The following is a 12,754-nucleotide window of genomic DNA, read 5'->3' as shown; positions in this document are numbered from 1 at the left end:
CTAGATTCCACATGCCACAACTAAGACCTGGTACAGTCAAATAAATAATAAAAAGAAATAATTATTTTTAAAAAATGCAAAAATGTTTTCTAAGGCAATGTGTGAAATATTGGGAAAAAATAAATGGTTGGATATTTGTCAATAATTAAGAAATTTACACATTTTAAAAGGTGAGATGATAATATTATGATCATGTTAAAAGAAAATCCTTTTGGAGATAGATTCTGAAATATTGACCGATGAAATACATGATATCCAGGATTTACTAAGAATAGTCCTGGGGAAGGATATAGATGAACAAGTTGATTGTTTTTTGTTGTTATTTGTTTAAAAATTATGTTAAAAAGTAGAGAATAGAGATATTGGCAAGATTGGTTTTTTTCAGTAAGTTCATCTTAGGAGGCCAAATATTCCTAAGGATGTGATCAGTGATCTGTTAATGCTGGGCTGTGGGGATAAAGCTGTGAATAAAAAGAAGAGAGTTCATACTCTCAGGAAGCTGACATTCTAGATCCTAGAGGAACTGGACAGGAGATAAGAAGCAAAGGAAGTAACTAAACCTGATAATATTAAGTGGTGAGATGGACAGTGATGCAAAAAGACAGTGCCTGGCAGGGAGCGTATCCAGGAAGATTTCTTAAGGACGTGCGGCACAGCCCCAGCATGGAAGATGTTCCATAAATGACATCTCGAATGTTGGGAAGGAGCCAGACTTTCGCGGGAAAGTCTGGGGAAAATCAGGCGGGGGACTGGCCAGTGTAGAATGTCTGAAGCTGGCCTGCGTGAGGGACAGGAAGAAGGCTGGCATGGCTGGAGGGTCATGGACAAGTTGGTGCTGGTGGGCTGGGAACCAGCTGTGTAACGGGAGCAGCCTCAGGGGTTCCAGAAACCACCATGTTGGGCTCCGTTAACTGAGATGGTTTTCACTGGCATGTGTTCAGTTTGGGAAGAACACCCCGGTTGTAAATGTCTTTTTAGTTATGCTTTCAGCATCACTTGCCAGGCTGGTATCTCTTGGGGAAAAGCCCCCAAGAGGGAGTGCTTCAGGTACCCAGATTTTAATTCAAATTAGGTGGAAGGGCACTTGTTAGAGACACTTGGATTCATTGCTCTCTCCTTTTCAGTGTCATTTTTGTGACAAGGCCTTTATGAACCAAGCTTTCCTACAAAGTCATATTCAGCGCCGCCACCCTGAAGATTCCCATCTTGGTAAGTAGTGAGCTCTGCTTCAGAGAGCTGTTTTCTTTAACCCTATAATAAAGGTACTATTTCTGGTAGCTTTTTCTTTTTTCAGCGAGACATGATCCAAGGCATCTTTTAAAAGAAAGTGTCATAGTCCTTATTTGAACACTCATTAAGTGAATATTGACCCCCTGTGATGTGCCATGCACTACATTAGGGCTCAAGGATGCAGCCATAAGCAAAACAGATCCTGTCTAGCTCTCTTACATCCTAACAGAGGGGATGGAGGAGTCACATCTAAACAAATGAGTGATGTTTTCAAGTGGCAGCAAGTGCAATGAAGAAAATAAAGTAGGAGAATGGGACTGAGAGTGACTCCTGGTGGTCAGCCAAGACCTCATTAAGGAGGTGATATTTGATCAGAAACCAGAATGGTGAGGGGGTCCCGGCATGCAGGAAATCTAGGAAATGAAGATCTCAGGCAAAGGGAATTCTTGCTGTCAGCTGTGTTTGGGGGGCGGGGCAGGCTGGTGTGTTTGGGAAACAGATAAAAGTTTGGTGGAGCAGAGTGAGCAGAGGTGGGCTAGGAAGGGGCCAGGTCATGTAGGACTTCAAATGCCCTGGGTAGGAATGTGGGCGATTTAATTAGCATAATGAGAAGCCACGGGAGGATTTTAAGTTGGAGGAGGGGGGACATGTTGTAATTTGGACTGGTATTTTTATATTTTTTTGGCTGAGCCACTCAGCTTATGGGATCTTAGTTTCCTGACCAGGGATCCAAAGCACTGCCATTGAAAGCACCAAGTCCTAACCATGGGATGGCCATGGAATTCCCTCCAATTTGTACCTTTACATGACCCATCTACTAGTGGGCGGGGAACAGACGGTAGGGAAGGAGATGGAAGCAGGTTGAAGCGTGAGGAGGCTGCAGCAGGTAGCCCAAGGGAGAGAAGGCGGCAGCTGGACCAGGACGGGAGGTGGGAGACGTGGAGATGGAGAGGATTTATTCTGGACACAGAGACCACAGAGATGTGACTCCACGTGGGAGCTGGAGATGAAGTAAAGATGATCCTGGGCTTCTGTCCTGTAGAAATGGGTGAATGGTTATCATGTTTACTGAGGGGAGGACCAGGAGGGGAGCACACTGAGGGAGGAAGAAGGATGGGGAATTTGGGTTGGCTCTGGGTACACTCAAGTCACACATACAATCACTATGCATGTGGAGATGCTGGAGGTCAAGGTAGAGGCCCAGGCTGGAGATAAAAACCTGGGAGAAGTTAGCAGAACTGGGCTGGATGAGGTCACTTAAAAAGAGAAGACAACTCAGGGCCAGCCCCGCACTAGGAGCCCAGGAGGAGCAGCTGACAGTGAGAAATTGCAGTGATGGAGGCAGGAGGGAAGTGGAGAGTGTGTTGTCATGGAAACCAAGGGGCATGAGGGTTCCAAGAAGGAGGCATTGACCCCCAGTGATCTTGAGGCACAGAGTAAGATAAAGACCAAGAAGTGACCAAATGGCCGTTGGTGGCCTTGACATAGTGGCAGCAAACTGCTGGGGACAAAAGCTGGACTGGAGTGAGCTGAGCTGAGGATCCGGCCAGGAAGTGGTCATGTCGATTACAGCCATTTATTTCAGTAACGTTTGCTGGGAGAGAAAGCAGGGACAGGAGGCAGTATCTGGAGGGAAAGTGGGACCAAGGGAAGATTATTATCTTATTTGCAGTGGGAGATACTAAGATGTGTTTGGGTGCCAGTGTGAATTAACCAGTGCCTAGAGGGGCTAATTGAAGGAACAGAAGAGGGGAGGGGCTCTGTGGCTTGCAAGGAACCAGGTTTGCAACTAATCTAAATGTTCTCAGAAGCGAAGAATGCAAGGCCTGTTTCTCCATGAGCAGATCAGAGCAACTCTACAGATTGCCACAGTAACCCATGGAAATGCTCATTATGATCTAAATGTTTTTGGTACCTGGACGTTTATACTTCTAGCTTGTTACTCACTACCTGTACCTGCTTTTCCCTCCCTTTTGGGCTTGTTTCCATTTCTGCCTATTTCTGATAGATTTATTTAGGAAACAGCTGAGCTTTGTATAAACAATATGAATAGCATAAAATTCCACTTATAAGCCATGAATCGTGGATACAGTTTAATAGTATATTGGAGAAATTGGGAAGATTAAATATATTTTAAATTAACCTATCATTCTTCAGTGTGAAACTGACCTTCTTTCTCTTCTGTTTCAGTATCTTATTCTATCTCATACTCGTTTCAGAGAGTATTTCAGACTCTGAAATGAGTATTATTTCTTCAGGTCATCTTTGAGATTCTGACTTTCTACTTTGGTTTCCATACCTTTCATGTCTACACTCACAGACACATGTATATCCATTCAGTCATGTGTACATCTGCATGTAAGTACATGAACATAAGTGTTCTTCCCTTCACTTGTTGCTTCCTTTTACAACTTCTCAGTAGTTCATTTTTGCCCCATGGATGGGTTGTGGCCCAAGTTTGCATTTTGAGTGCCAGCCTCTACTTGTCTGAGCACTGATGACATGTTCAGCAGAGTTCCGTGGGAGCCAGAAAGATGGTGACCATAGAGATTTCAATATTGTGGTACCTGCGGTTGAAGCTGTTGATTTCCTTTCTCTGATTGAGACAGGCGTCTTGGAGAAGAGCCCAGGATTATTCCTTTGCTCCCTGAATGGGCTCTCACCCTGCCTCTGCAGGGTTAATCCAACCTCAACCCAGTGGCTGAAAGAATCTGCTTAAAAATAATTCGGTGCCCAACGATGCAAAGGGCTGAAAATACAAAGTAAAGAGTAAAGTTGGCTCGTGCAGCATGAAAAAGAGTAATATCCCAAGAAAAAGCAGTTTCCTTTGTCTTTGTCTTATTAGTAGCACTGTACCCTGTAAGTTTTCCAGTGGGTTTCTAAGAGATGGTATTTTAATGATATTTCTGTTACAACAGAGTATAAGGCAAGGGCTCAGACGGACAAGCTCCAAAGTGAGATCGACATGTTGAAGGAGCAGCTGCAGCTCACCAAGTCTCAGCTAGAGGCTGCACAGCATGCCCACGCAGTCAGGCTCTCTAAGGTATGAGGCTGAATTCTGAAGCAGTGATGTGTTGGGAAGGATTGGGGTTCGTTCCCTTTAAATATTCAGTAGAGTTCACCAGTGAAACCATCAGGTCCTGAACTTCTCTTCATTGGGAGTTTCTCTTGATTACTGATTCAATCTCTCCTCCTTATTGGTCTATTTGGATTTTCTGTTTCTTCATGATTCAGTCTTGGCAGATTGTATAGTCTCTAGGAATTTTTGAGACTTTGGACCTCTGTGTTTATACTTTAAGAGATGTAAGGACAAAAGGATGCTCTGTGCTGCCTCTGGTTTGGGAAAATCATTCTGCACAGACCTCCCTTTATACGCAGTGATTTTTGCAACAAAACAAGAAAGGCCTAACTGAAATTTGCAAGTCTCACCGACCCATGTGAGGTGAAGCTGTGCCCATTTATTATTCTGCAGGCTTGCTTCATGTCAGAGCTTTTAAAGCCATGTATTAAATTGATTTCAGGAATATGAAATGCAGAAAACAAAAGAGGAAGAATTTCTGAAGTTATTTGATAGATGGAAAGAAGAAGAAAAGGAGAAACTAGTTGATGAAATGGAAAAAGTCAAGGAAATGTTTATGAAGGAGTTTAAAGAACTGACTTCTAAGAACTCAGCATTAGAATATGTGAGTATTAAACCTAGGAGTCCTCATAGCGTTGACAGAGTTGTGGCCTTTAGGGGTGGCATAACAGTGGAAATATGACCCTCAGACCCACAAGTTCCTTTATCGTGCCCTGGCCCAGACTCCCATGCTCCCTGAGAGCCTAGGGAGCTCGGGCATATGGAAAACAGAGCAAGTTCTTAAGAGCATGAGCTCTGGCCCCAAACCCCAGTGCAGAACAGTTGGTACATTTGGGTCAGATCAGAGAAGGGCCCTCTTGCTTAACTCATTAGATTTGGATAGCCTGAAACCATAACCCCTTCCCCAAGTTTTGGAGCTTTCCAGAGTTCCAAAGGAACTTTCTAGAAAGACTGATACAGATCCCCAATGTGGGAGAAAGAAGCTGACCCAGAAAGACAGGCCTGTTCAGTCTGAGTGAGGTGGGTGAGCTGGATGTGATTAAATGCAGCCCCTCCCACTTCCCTGTGGCAGCAGCCTTGGTCCCAGGGAAGCAAAGGAGACCAGGGAAGATTCTCGAGCTCCCTCTAGGGGCAACATGTTTTATAAACTGAAACAGAGGGGTAGTTTGGGAAAACTGCGAAGATCCTTCTCTAAAACGCCCTGAACCCTCTCATGGGGATGGGCAAACTATGACTTGGGACCCAAATCTAGCAAACCACCTGATTTTGTATGGCCCTTGATCTAAGAAAGGTTTTTACACTTTAAAGTGGCTGAACAAAGTCAAAATATATTTCATGACATGAAAATGGTATCAGTTGACCTTCCGGTGTGTCTACAAGAGAGTATTTTGGAATACAGCTGTGCAGTTTCCTCTACACTTTCTCTATGGAGCTTTTGTGCTGCCGCCATGGAATTGAGTCGCTGTGACCAAGACCTTACGTGTCTCCAAAGTCAAATACTATCTGGCTCTTTACAGAAAAAGTTTGCCAGCCGCTGTCTATAAAGCAAATGTGGCCCAGGGTTAGTTAGCTATTGGTGGCAGTGAAATGGATGTTCATTATACTGTCCTTTCGACTTTTCCGTAAGTTGTAATTTGCAGATAAAAAGTTGAGGGGAAGTTAACGTGGGGTGGCTCACTGTGTCTTTTCTGTAGGGCTTCCTTCAGGCAACTCCCTGTTGGTTTAGGTGTCCCCACGTCACCTCCCTTGGGTCTGAGCATCAGAGCTCTTGGGCAGTTGTTGTTGTTCAGTTGCTCAGTCGTGTCTGACTCTTTGCGACACCGTGGACTGCAGCATGCCAGGCTTCCCTGCCCTGCACCATCTCCTGGAGTTTGCTCAAACTTGGAGCTGGTGATGCCCTCCAACCATCTCATCCTCTGTCGCCCCCTTCTGGCCTCCTCACTAAATTACCCAGTCTATCAACTGCACCCAATTCCTGTTTCTGGCAACTGTTAACCTGCCCATCGCCCATCGCCTAAGATTAGAAAGTTAGGTTTTCCTTTCCCTTTGACACCCTGTGCATATTCTTTTATTGGAAGAAGTAAAACAGGAAAACCACTGTGAAGAGAAGCACGATGTGTTGTCTTGTAGGATAGTCAGATTTAATATGTGGCTACAGACGCCCCAATTTTGTTCTCTGTTTCAGTCTTTATTTCTTAATTAAAAACTAAAAACATTATTTTTTTGGCTGTGCTGGGTCTTCGTTGCTCTGCAAGCTTTTCTCTAGCTGGGGAGAGCTGCGGCTATGCTCTAGTTGTGAAGCTCGAGCTTCTCATTGCACTGGTTTCTCTTGTTGCAGAGCATGGACTCTAAGACACGCCAGCTTCGGTAGTTGTGGCCTGTGGGCTCAGTAGTTGCGGCTCCCAGGCTCTAGAGCACGGGCTCGATAGTTGTGGCGCATGGGCTTAGTTGCTGCATGGCATGTGGGATCTTCATGGATCAGGGATTGAACCCGCATCTGCTGCATTCGCAGGTGGATTCTTTACCACTGAGCCACCAGGGAGGCCCTCTGTTTCAGTCTTATAGAAGTATGAACATTTTTACCAGTGATTTTTACTTTTATTTTATAGCAATTGTCAGAAATCCAGAAGTCCAATATGCAGATCAAGTCTAACATAGGCACGCTAAAAGATGCCCATGAGTTTAAAGAAGACCGTCCACAGCATCCCCAGGATTTCCAAAATGTGATGCAGCTACTTGACAATCAGGTATACAGAAGTGGGTGACTACTGATTTTTCTTGGTGAAGTAATTTATAGGAGACATCATCTAAGAAAAAGTGTCTCTTTCAGTGATGGTGACAGTGACTAATTCTTTTTTTCTTGTCTCCTATTGCATGTGTAATTCATAATAGATATTCATTAGATACTTCAGTTCAGTCACTCACTTGTGTCCGATTCTTTGCAACCCCATGGACTGTAGCATGCCAGGCTTCCCTGTCCATCACCAACTCCTGGAGCTTACTCAAACTCATGTCCATCGAGTCAGTGATGCCATCCAAGCATCTCATCCTCTGTTGTCTCCTTCTCCTCCTGCCTTCAATCTTTCCCAGCATCAGGGTTTTTTCAAATGAGTCAGTTCTTCGCATCAGGTGGCCAAAGTATTGGAGCTTCAGCTTTAGCATCAGTCCTTCCAATGATTATTCAGGGCTGATTTACTTTAGGGTGGACTGGTTGGATCTCCTTGCTGTCCAAGGGACTCTTGTTCAAGAGTCTTCTCTAACACCACAGTTCAAAAGCATCCATTCTTTGGCACTCAGCTTTCTTTATGAGATGCTTACTGATTGACTAATAGATGTGGATACAGAACGTCTGGCAAAGTTGTTTAATTTTCCCTCAAATGAAATCTGTTTGAATTAGTTCATATTACCTTAGTAGTTATTTTTCATGTTTCAGATGAAGGCCCACTTTCGAAAGGCATAGAAAGGCATTTTGAAGCACAGACTGTTTTTTCAGAGCGTATACAGCTGCACTGGTGAGCTGATGATCTGTTACACATATCAGATGAATTGCAATCATCTGGAAGTGAACCTCAGTAATCAGTACGGCCCTCATCCTGGCTCTTTTGGTCACACTGACTTAGGAGAACTTTTTTTAGCCAGAAAACATAGAGATTAAAGCTTATGAAGTCACGATTTTTTTCAAAAAGCAGTATTACATCATTTTAAAAAGTAAATGTGTTTTTCAGGGACCTATTGTATAACACATGGAACGACTCAATGTTATGCGGCAGCCTGGATGGAAGGGGGGATCTGGAGGAAAATGGATACATGTATGAGAATGGTTGAGTCCCTTCGCTGGTCCCCTGAAATTATCACAACCTTGTGAAACGGTCCTGCATGTGTGTGCTAAGTCATTTTAGTTGTGTCCGACTCTGTGTGACCTCCGGGACTGTAGCCCGCCAGGTTCCTCTGTCCATGGGATTTCCCAGGCAAGAATACTGGAGTGGATTGCCATGCCCTCCTCCAGGGGATCTTCCCAACCAAAGGATCGAACCAGCATCCGTTTTGTCTCCTGCATTGGTAGGCAGGTTCTTTACCACTAGCGCCAGCTGGGAAGCCCAACCAGCTATACCCTAAGACAAAATTTAAAAATTAAAAAAAACAGATGTGTTTGTGAATATGGACTACAACCACAGCTTCTTGTCTTGCCTCTCTCCCCCAGATCTACCTTCTGCGTTGCAGCCAGGCTGAACACACCACCACCCTGCCTAAAATCCTTCGGTGACTCCCTGTTTTTCACAGAACAAACTCTAGATCCATTTGAGCCCCTGGGCATCTGGTCCTGCTATCTCCCACCATTCTTGGCTTTACCTCGACACACCAGCAGTGCCTAAAAGCGCCTGGTTCCAGCTTTCTTTGTCATGTACCTCCTAGTTTTCAGGCCCCGTCACTTACTCAGCTGCAATGGCATCTCTTCTGGAAAGTTCTCCCGGGCCTCTGGGTTAATGCATGCCACAGTCCTCCAAGCTGGACCTGACCACGTGCCATTATGTGGAACACTCCCATTGTTATGTCCACCTTCCCCCCAACCGCCCCCAGGGAGGGCACGGCCTGCCTCTTAGTCCTCTACCAGCCTGGTGGCACCAGTAGTAAAGAACCCGCCTGCCAATGCAGAAGGCATAAGAGGCGCTGGTTCAGTCCCTGGGTTGGGAAGATCCCCTGCAGGAGGGCATGGCAACCCATGCCAGTATTCTTGTCTGGGAAATCCCATGGACAGAGGAGCCTGGAGGGCTACAGTCCAGGGGGTCGCAGAGTTGGACACGACTGTTGCGACTTAGCATGCATGCGCACAGCCTGCTGCAGCTGCCCAGTGAGGTGCAGGTATACGGCAGGGACTCAGGAATTGGGTCCTGATGGTTGCTCCCAGCAGGCTGCTCTCTCACTAGCTGAGGGACTCGGCTATGAAACTCTCAGGTGCCACGTGAATTTGTCTGAGGCCTTCCTGTGAGCTCTGTCAGTTCATAACCCATAGACTCAGAAACCGTGACGTTTCCTTTTGACTTCTTAGGTTGGCAGGCTGACACCTGGTTTTTTTAAATGAAGTTTTATTGAAACACAGAGCTTCCTTGGTGGCTCAGATGGTAAAGAATCTGCCTGCAATGTAGGAGACCTGGGTTCTATGCCTGGGTAGGGAAGATCCCCTGGAGGAGGGCATGGCAACCCACTCCAGTATTCTTGCCTGGAGAATCCCCATGGACAGAGGAACCTGGCGGGGACAGTCCATGGGATTGCAGAGTCGGACTGGACTGAACAACTAAGCACTGAGACGCAGCCTTGCTACTATGTATCATCTGTGGCTGTTCATTCACATATTACTTATGGCTGTTCTCCCATTCCTGGTAGTAGTGAGTCATCTGGCCCCCCGAGTCTAACATATTTTCTATTAGCCCCTTAATAGAAAATATTTGTTGACCTCTGCCTCAGGATGTAAGGTGAAAACCAGGTGCAAGTGTGATTAAACGTTTCTGACTGTATTCGTCTTTAAAAACCCAAATAGTTGGGTTTCTTAGATACTCATTGAAAAAGAAGCTCTCGTTCTGAGTAGATGTCATTATTATGAGTGCATGCTAAGTGGCTTCAGTCATGTCTGACTCTTTGCGACCCAATGGACAGCCCACCAGGCTCGTCTGTCCATGGAATTTTCCAGGCAGGAATACTGGAGTGGGTTGTCATGCCCTCCTCCAGGGGATCTTCCCTACCCCGGGATCAAACCCACATCTCTTATTTCTCCTTCATTGGTAGGCAGGTTCTTTACCACTAGTGATACCTGGGAAGCCTGTCATTATTATAGTTGGACCTGACTTTCTCCTATTTTACTGTTTTGCAGGAAAGCAAGTGGACAGCTCGTGTTCAGGCTCTTCATCAAGAACACAAGAAAGAAAAGAGCCGGGTAAGATTAAGAAATGATTGGCCTATAAAAAGTGGGTCTTTTCAAAAAGAATATTTGCTATCTTTATAATAAAGATAATATTTGTCCACTGAAAACAATTTGTAGAGAAATGTATAACAAAAACTTAAATTACTTATAATTCCAATGCCAAAGATAATCAGTGCTACTGCTTTGTTATAATTTCTTCAGTCTTTTTGATGCTGTAAATGTGCTTCTTTAGGTATAGAGACCCATACATATAATTTGTCTCACAGTTTTAAAATTATGCTTTATATCTATAACTTTATACATTTTCATTTAATATATCATAAACATTTTCCTATGTTTTAAAATATTCTTCAAAATTGTGATTTTTTTTTAATGACTCCATGATGATCTTATTGATGTATCATCAGCTGTTTAATCTCTTCTTCATTGTTGAATACATATTTCTAATTTTTCTATATTACAGAGTGGCAATCTAAGTTTTGAATACAGGCCTACCTTGTTTTATTGCACTTTGCAGATAATTGTGTTTTATATAAATTGAAGTTTTGTGGCAACCCTGCATTGTCAGATGGTGCATTTTTTAGCAGTAAAGTATTTTAAATTAACATATGTGTATCGTTTTTTAGACATAATGTTATTGTACACTTAATGGGCCACAGTGTAGTATAACATAACTTTTACATGCAGTAGGATACTAAAAAATTCATGCGACTCATTTTATTGCAATTTGGCTCTATTGCTATGATCTGGAACTTAATCCACAGTATCTCCAGGTCTGTCTATAAAAACGAGGACTGTTTATATTAAAGTCACTTTTTAAGTCATTTTAATGAAAACAAAAATTAATTGCAACACTTGTTTCCTTTCTGCTAGGTACATCAGAAATTTAAGTGTTAAGATGCTTTTATAATAGTGCAAAAATATAAAATAAATTTATTTGAGATTTTTAGGTAGGAAAACATCTGTTTATTTTTTCACTTTAAATTATATGTGTTTTATAGCCCTTTGTATCCCCTTTTGGGCAAACAGGATAGACTGGGTGGCTGATAAACAACAGAAACTTATTTCTCATGGTTCTATTGCTCCAGCAATTGGACAGAGAGAGTTTGTTAAAAATAGTGGCTGGCCTATGAGTAGATATAACACCCAATTCATTTCTCCAACCTAAGCCACCCTTCTGAGCTCCAGACGAGATAGCCAGCTTGGTACTCGGCCTCTGCACAACTTTTTAAATGTGATGTGTCTAAAATGAGGTCCTTGGGTTTGTTCCCAGACATCTTTTTCTTTTTGGCTGATGGCATCCTCGTCCACTCAAGTGCAGACATTGATTCCCATCTCCTCCTCAACTCCCAGTTCCAGGCTATTGATGGGTCCTGCTGAGTATCTCATATCCATGTTTTTCCGGACATTTCTATGCCTTCCATTGCTTCTCCACTGAGCTCCCAGCATTTCCAAAAGGGAAACCCCTTTTGGGTCTATCCGGTCTTCCAGTTCCAGCCTTCCTCTCTTATAATCTACTCTCTGCAGAGCAGACAGAACAACCTGGCTGCTCAGCTCGTCCTGATCCTCTCTCTCAACCTACTATTTTAGCTATGATGGCCTTCTGGTAATTTATAGAACACACAGCCTTTTTTCTCCTTGTACACGTGGTTTTTTTACTTCTGGGAGGTACTTCCCCTTGCTCCTTATGCAGCTGGCTCCTTCCCATCTGATTTAGTTTTCTCTGAAAGTGAAAGTGTTAGTCACTCAGTTGTATCCTACTCTTTGTGATCCCATGGACTGTAGCCCACTAGGCTCCTCTGTCCATGGAATTCTCCAGGCAAGAGTACTGGAGTGGGTTCCCAGTCCCCCCTTCTCCAGGAGATCTTCCCAACCCAGGGATCAAACTCAGGTTTCCTGCATTACAGGCAGATTCTTCACCACCTGAGCTACCAGGAAAGCCCTAATTTTCTCTGCTGTGTTGCAAATTACTACAGATTTAGTATGTCAGTTTCCATGGGATAGAAATCCAGGCACGGCTTAGCTGGGTCTTTTGCTCGGGGTTTCACGAGCTGCATTGGAGGTGTCAGCCGAGCTGTCTCCTCTGGGGCTCTGGGGACTCTCCAAAGCCTGTTCAGATGGTTGGCAATGTGCAGTTCCCTATGGTCAGCCGTGGGAGTCAGGGTGGAGTGAGACCCTCAGCTCCGCAGTTCACAACCTGACTGTGACTTCCTCAGGGCCAATAGGAGAGCATCGCTCCTGCCTTCATTCTCCTCCTTTAAGACACTTGAAGTCACCCAAGACCACTCCATCCAGGCTCGCGATCCTCTCCCTTAATTATTCTCATCACCTCACAAGTGTACCTCTGACTGATCACTATTTTAAGTAGTTTACTTGTTTATTGTCTGTCTCTCCAGCCAGATCATTAGCCTTTTGAGGGAAGGGCTCTGTTTACTCCTCCACTGTATTCCCAGAATCTAATAATGTTCCTAAAATGTGCTGGTTGTTGTTCAGTTGCTCAGTTGTGTTCGACTCTTTGAGGCCCCATG

The 12,754-nt window shown here is 44.2% G+C and overlaps 1 protein-coding gene across 2 annotated transcripts in view; it reads left to right on the top strand.

Moving 5' to 3' along the window:
- Nucleotides 1–12,754, top strand: part of DZIP1 (DAZ interacting zinc finger protein 1) — a 48,216-nt gene that overhangs the window by 5,535 nt on the left and 29,927 nt on the right. For both annotated transcript variants that reach the window (XM_040267354.1, XM_040267352.1), the window contains exons 6-10: nt 1,125–1,209; nt 4,149–4,273; nt 4,752–4,913; nt 6,919–7,056; nt 10,176–10,238. In XM_040267354.1, the coding sequence (XP_040123288.1) occupies nt 1,125–1,209; nt 4,149–4,273; nt 4,752–4,913; nt 6,919–7,056; nt 10,176–10,238 (573 nt within the window). The remainder of the gene's footprint in view (nt 1–1,124; nt 1,210–4,148; nt 4,274–4,751; nt 4,914–6,918; nt 7,057–10,175; nt 10,239–12,754) is intronic.

Source organism: Oryx dammah, unplaced genomic scaffold (genome assembly GCF_014754425.2).
Source record: "Oryx dammah isolate SB20612 unplaced genomic scaffold, SCBI_Odam_1.1 HiC_scaffold_24, whole genome shotgun sequence".
Classification (NCBI taxonomy): Eukaryota; Metazoa; Chordata; class Mammalia; order Artiodactyla; family Bovidae; genus Oryx; species Oryx dammah.
The sequence above is the reverse complement of the archived record's forward strand: the minus strand, read 5'-3'. Positions and strand labels throughout refer to the sequence as shown.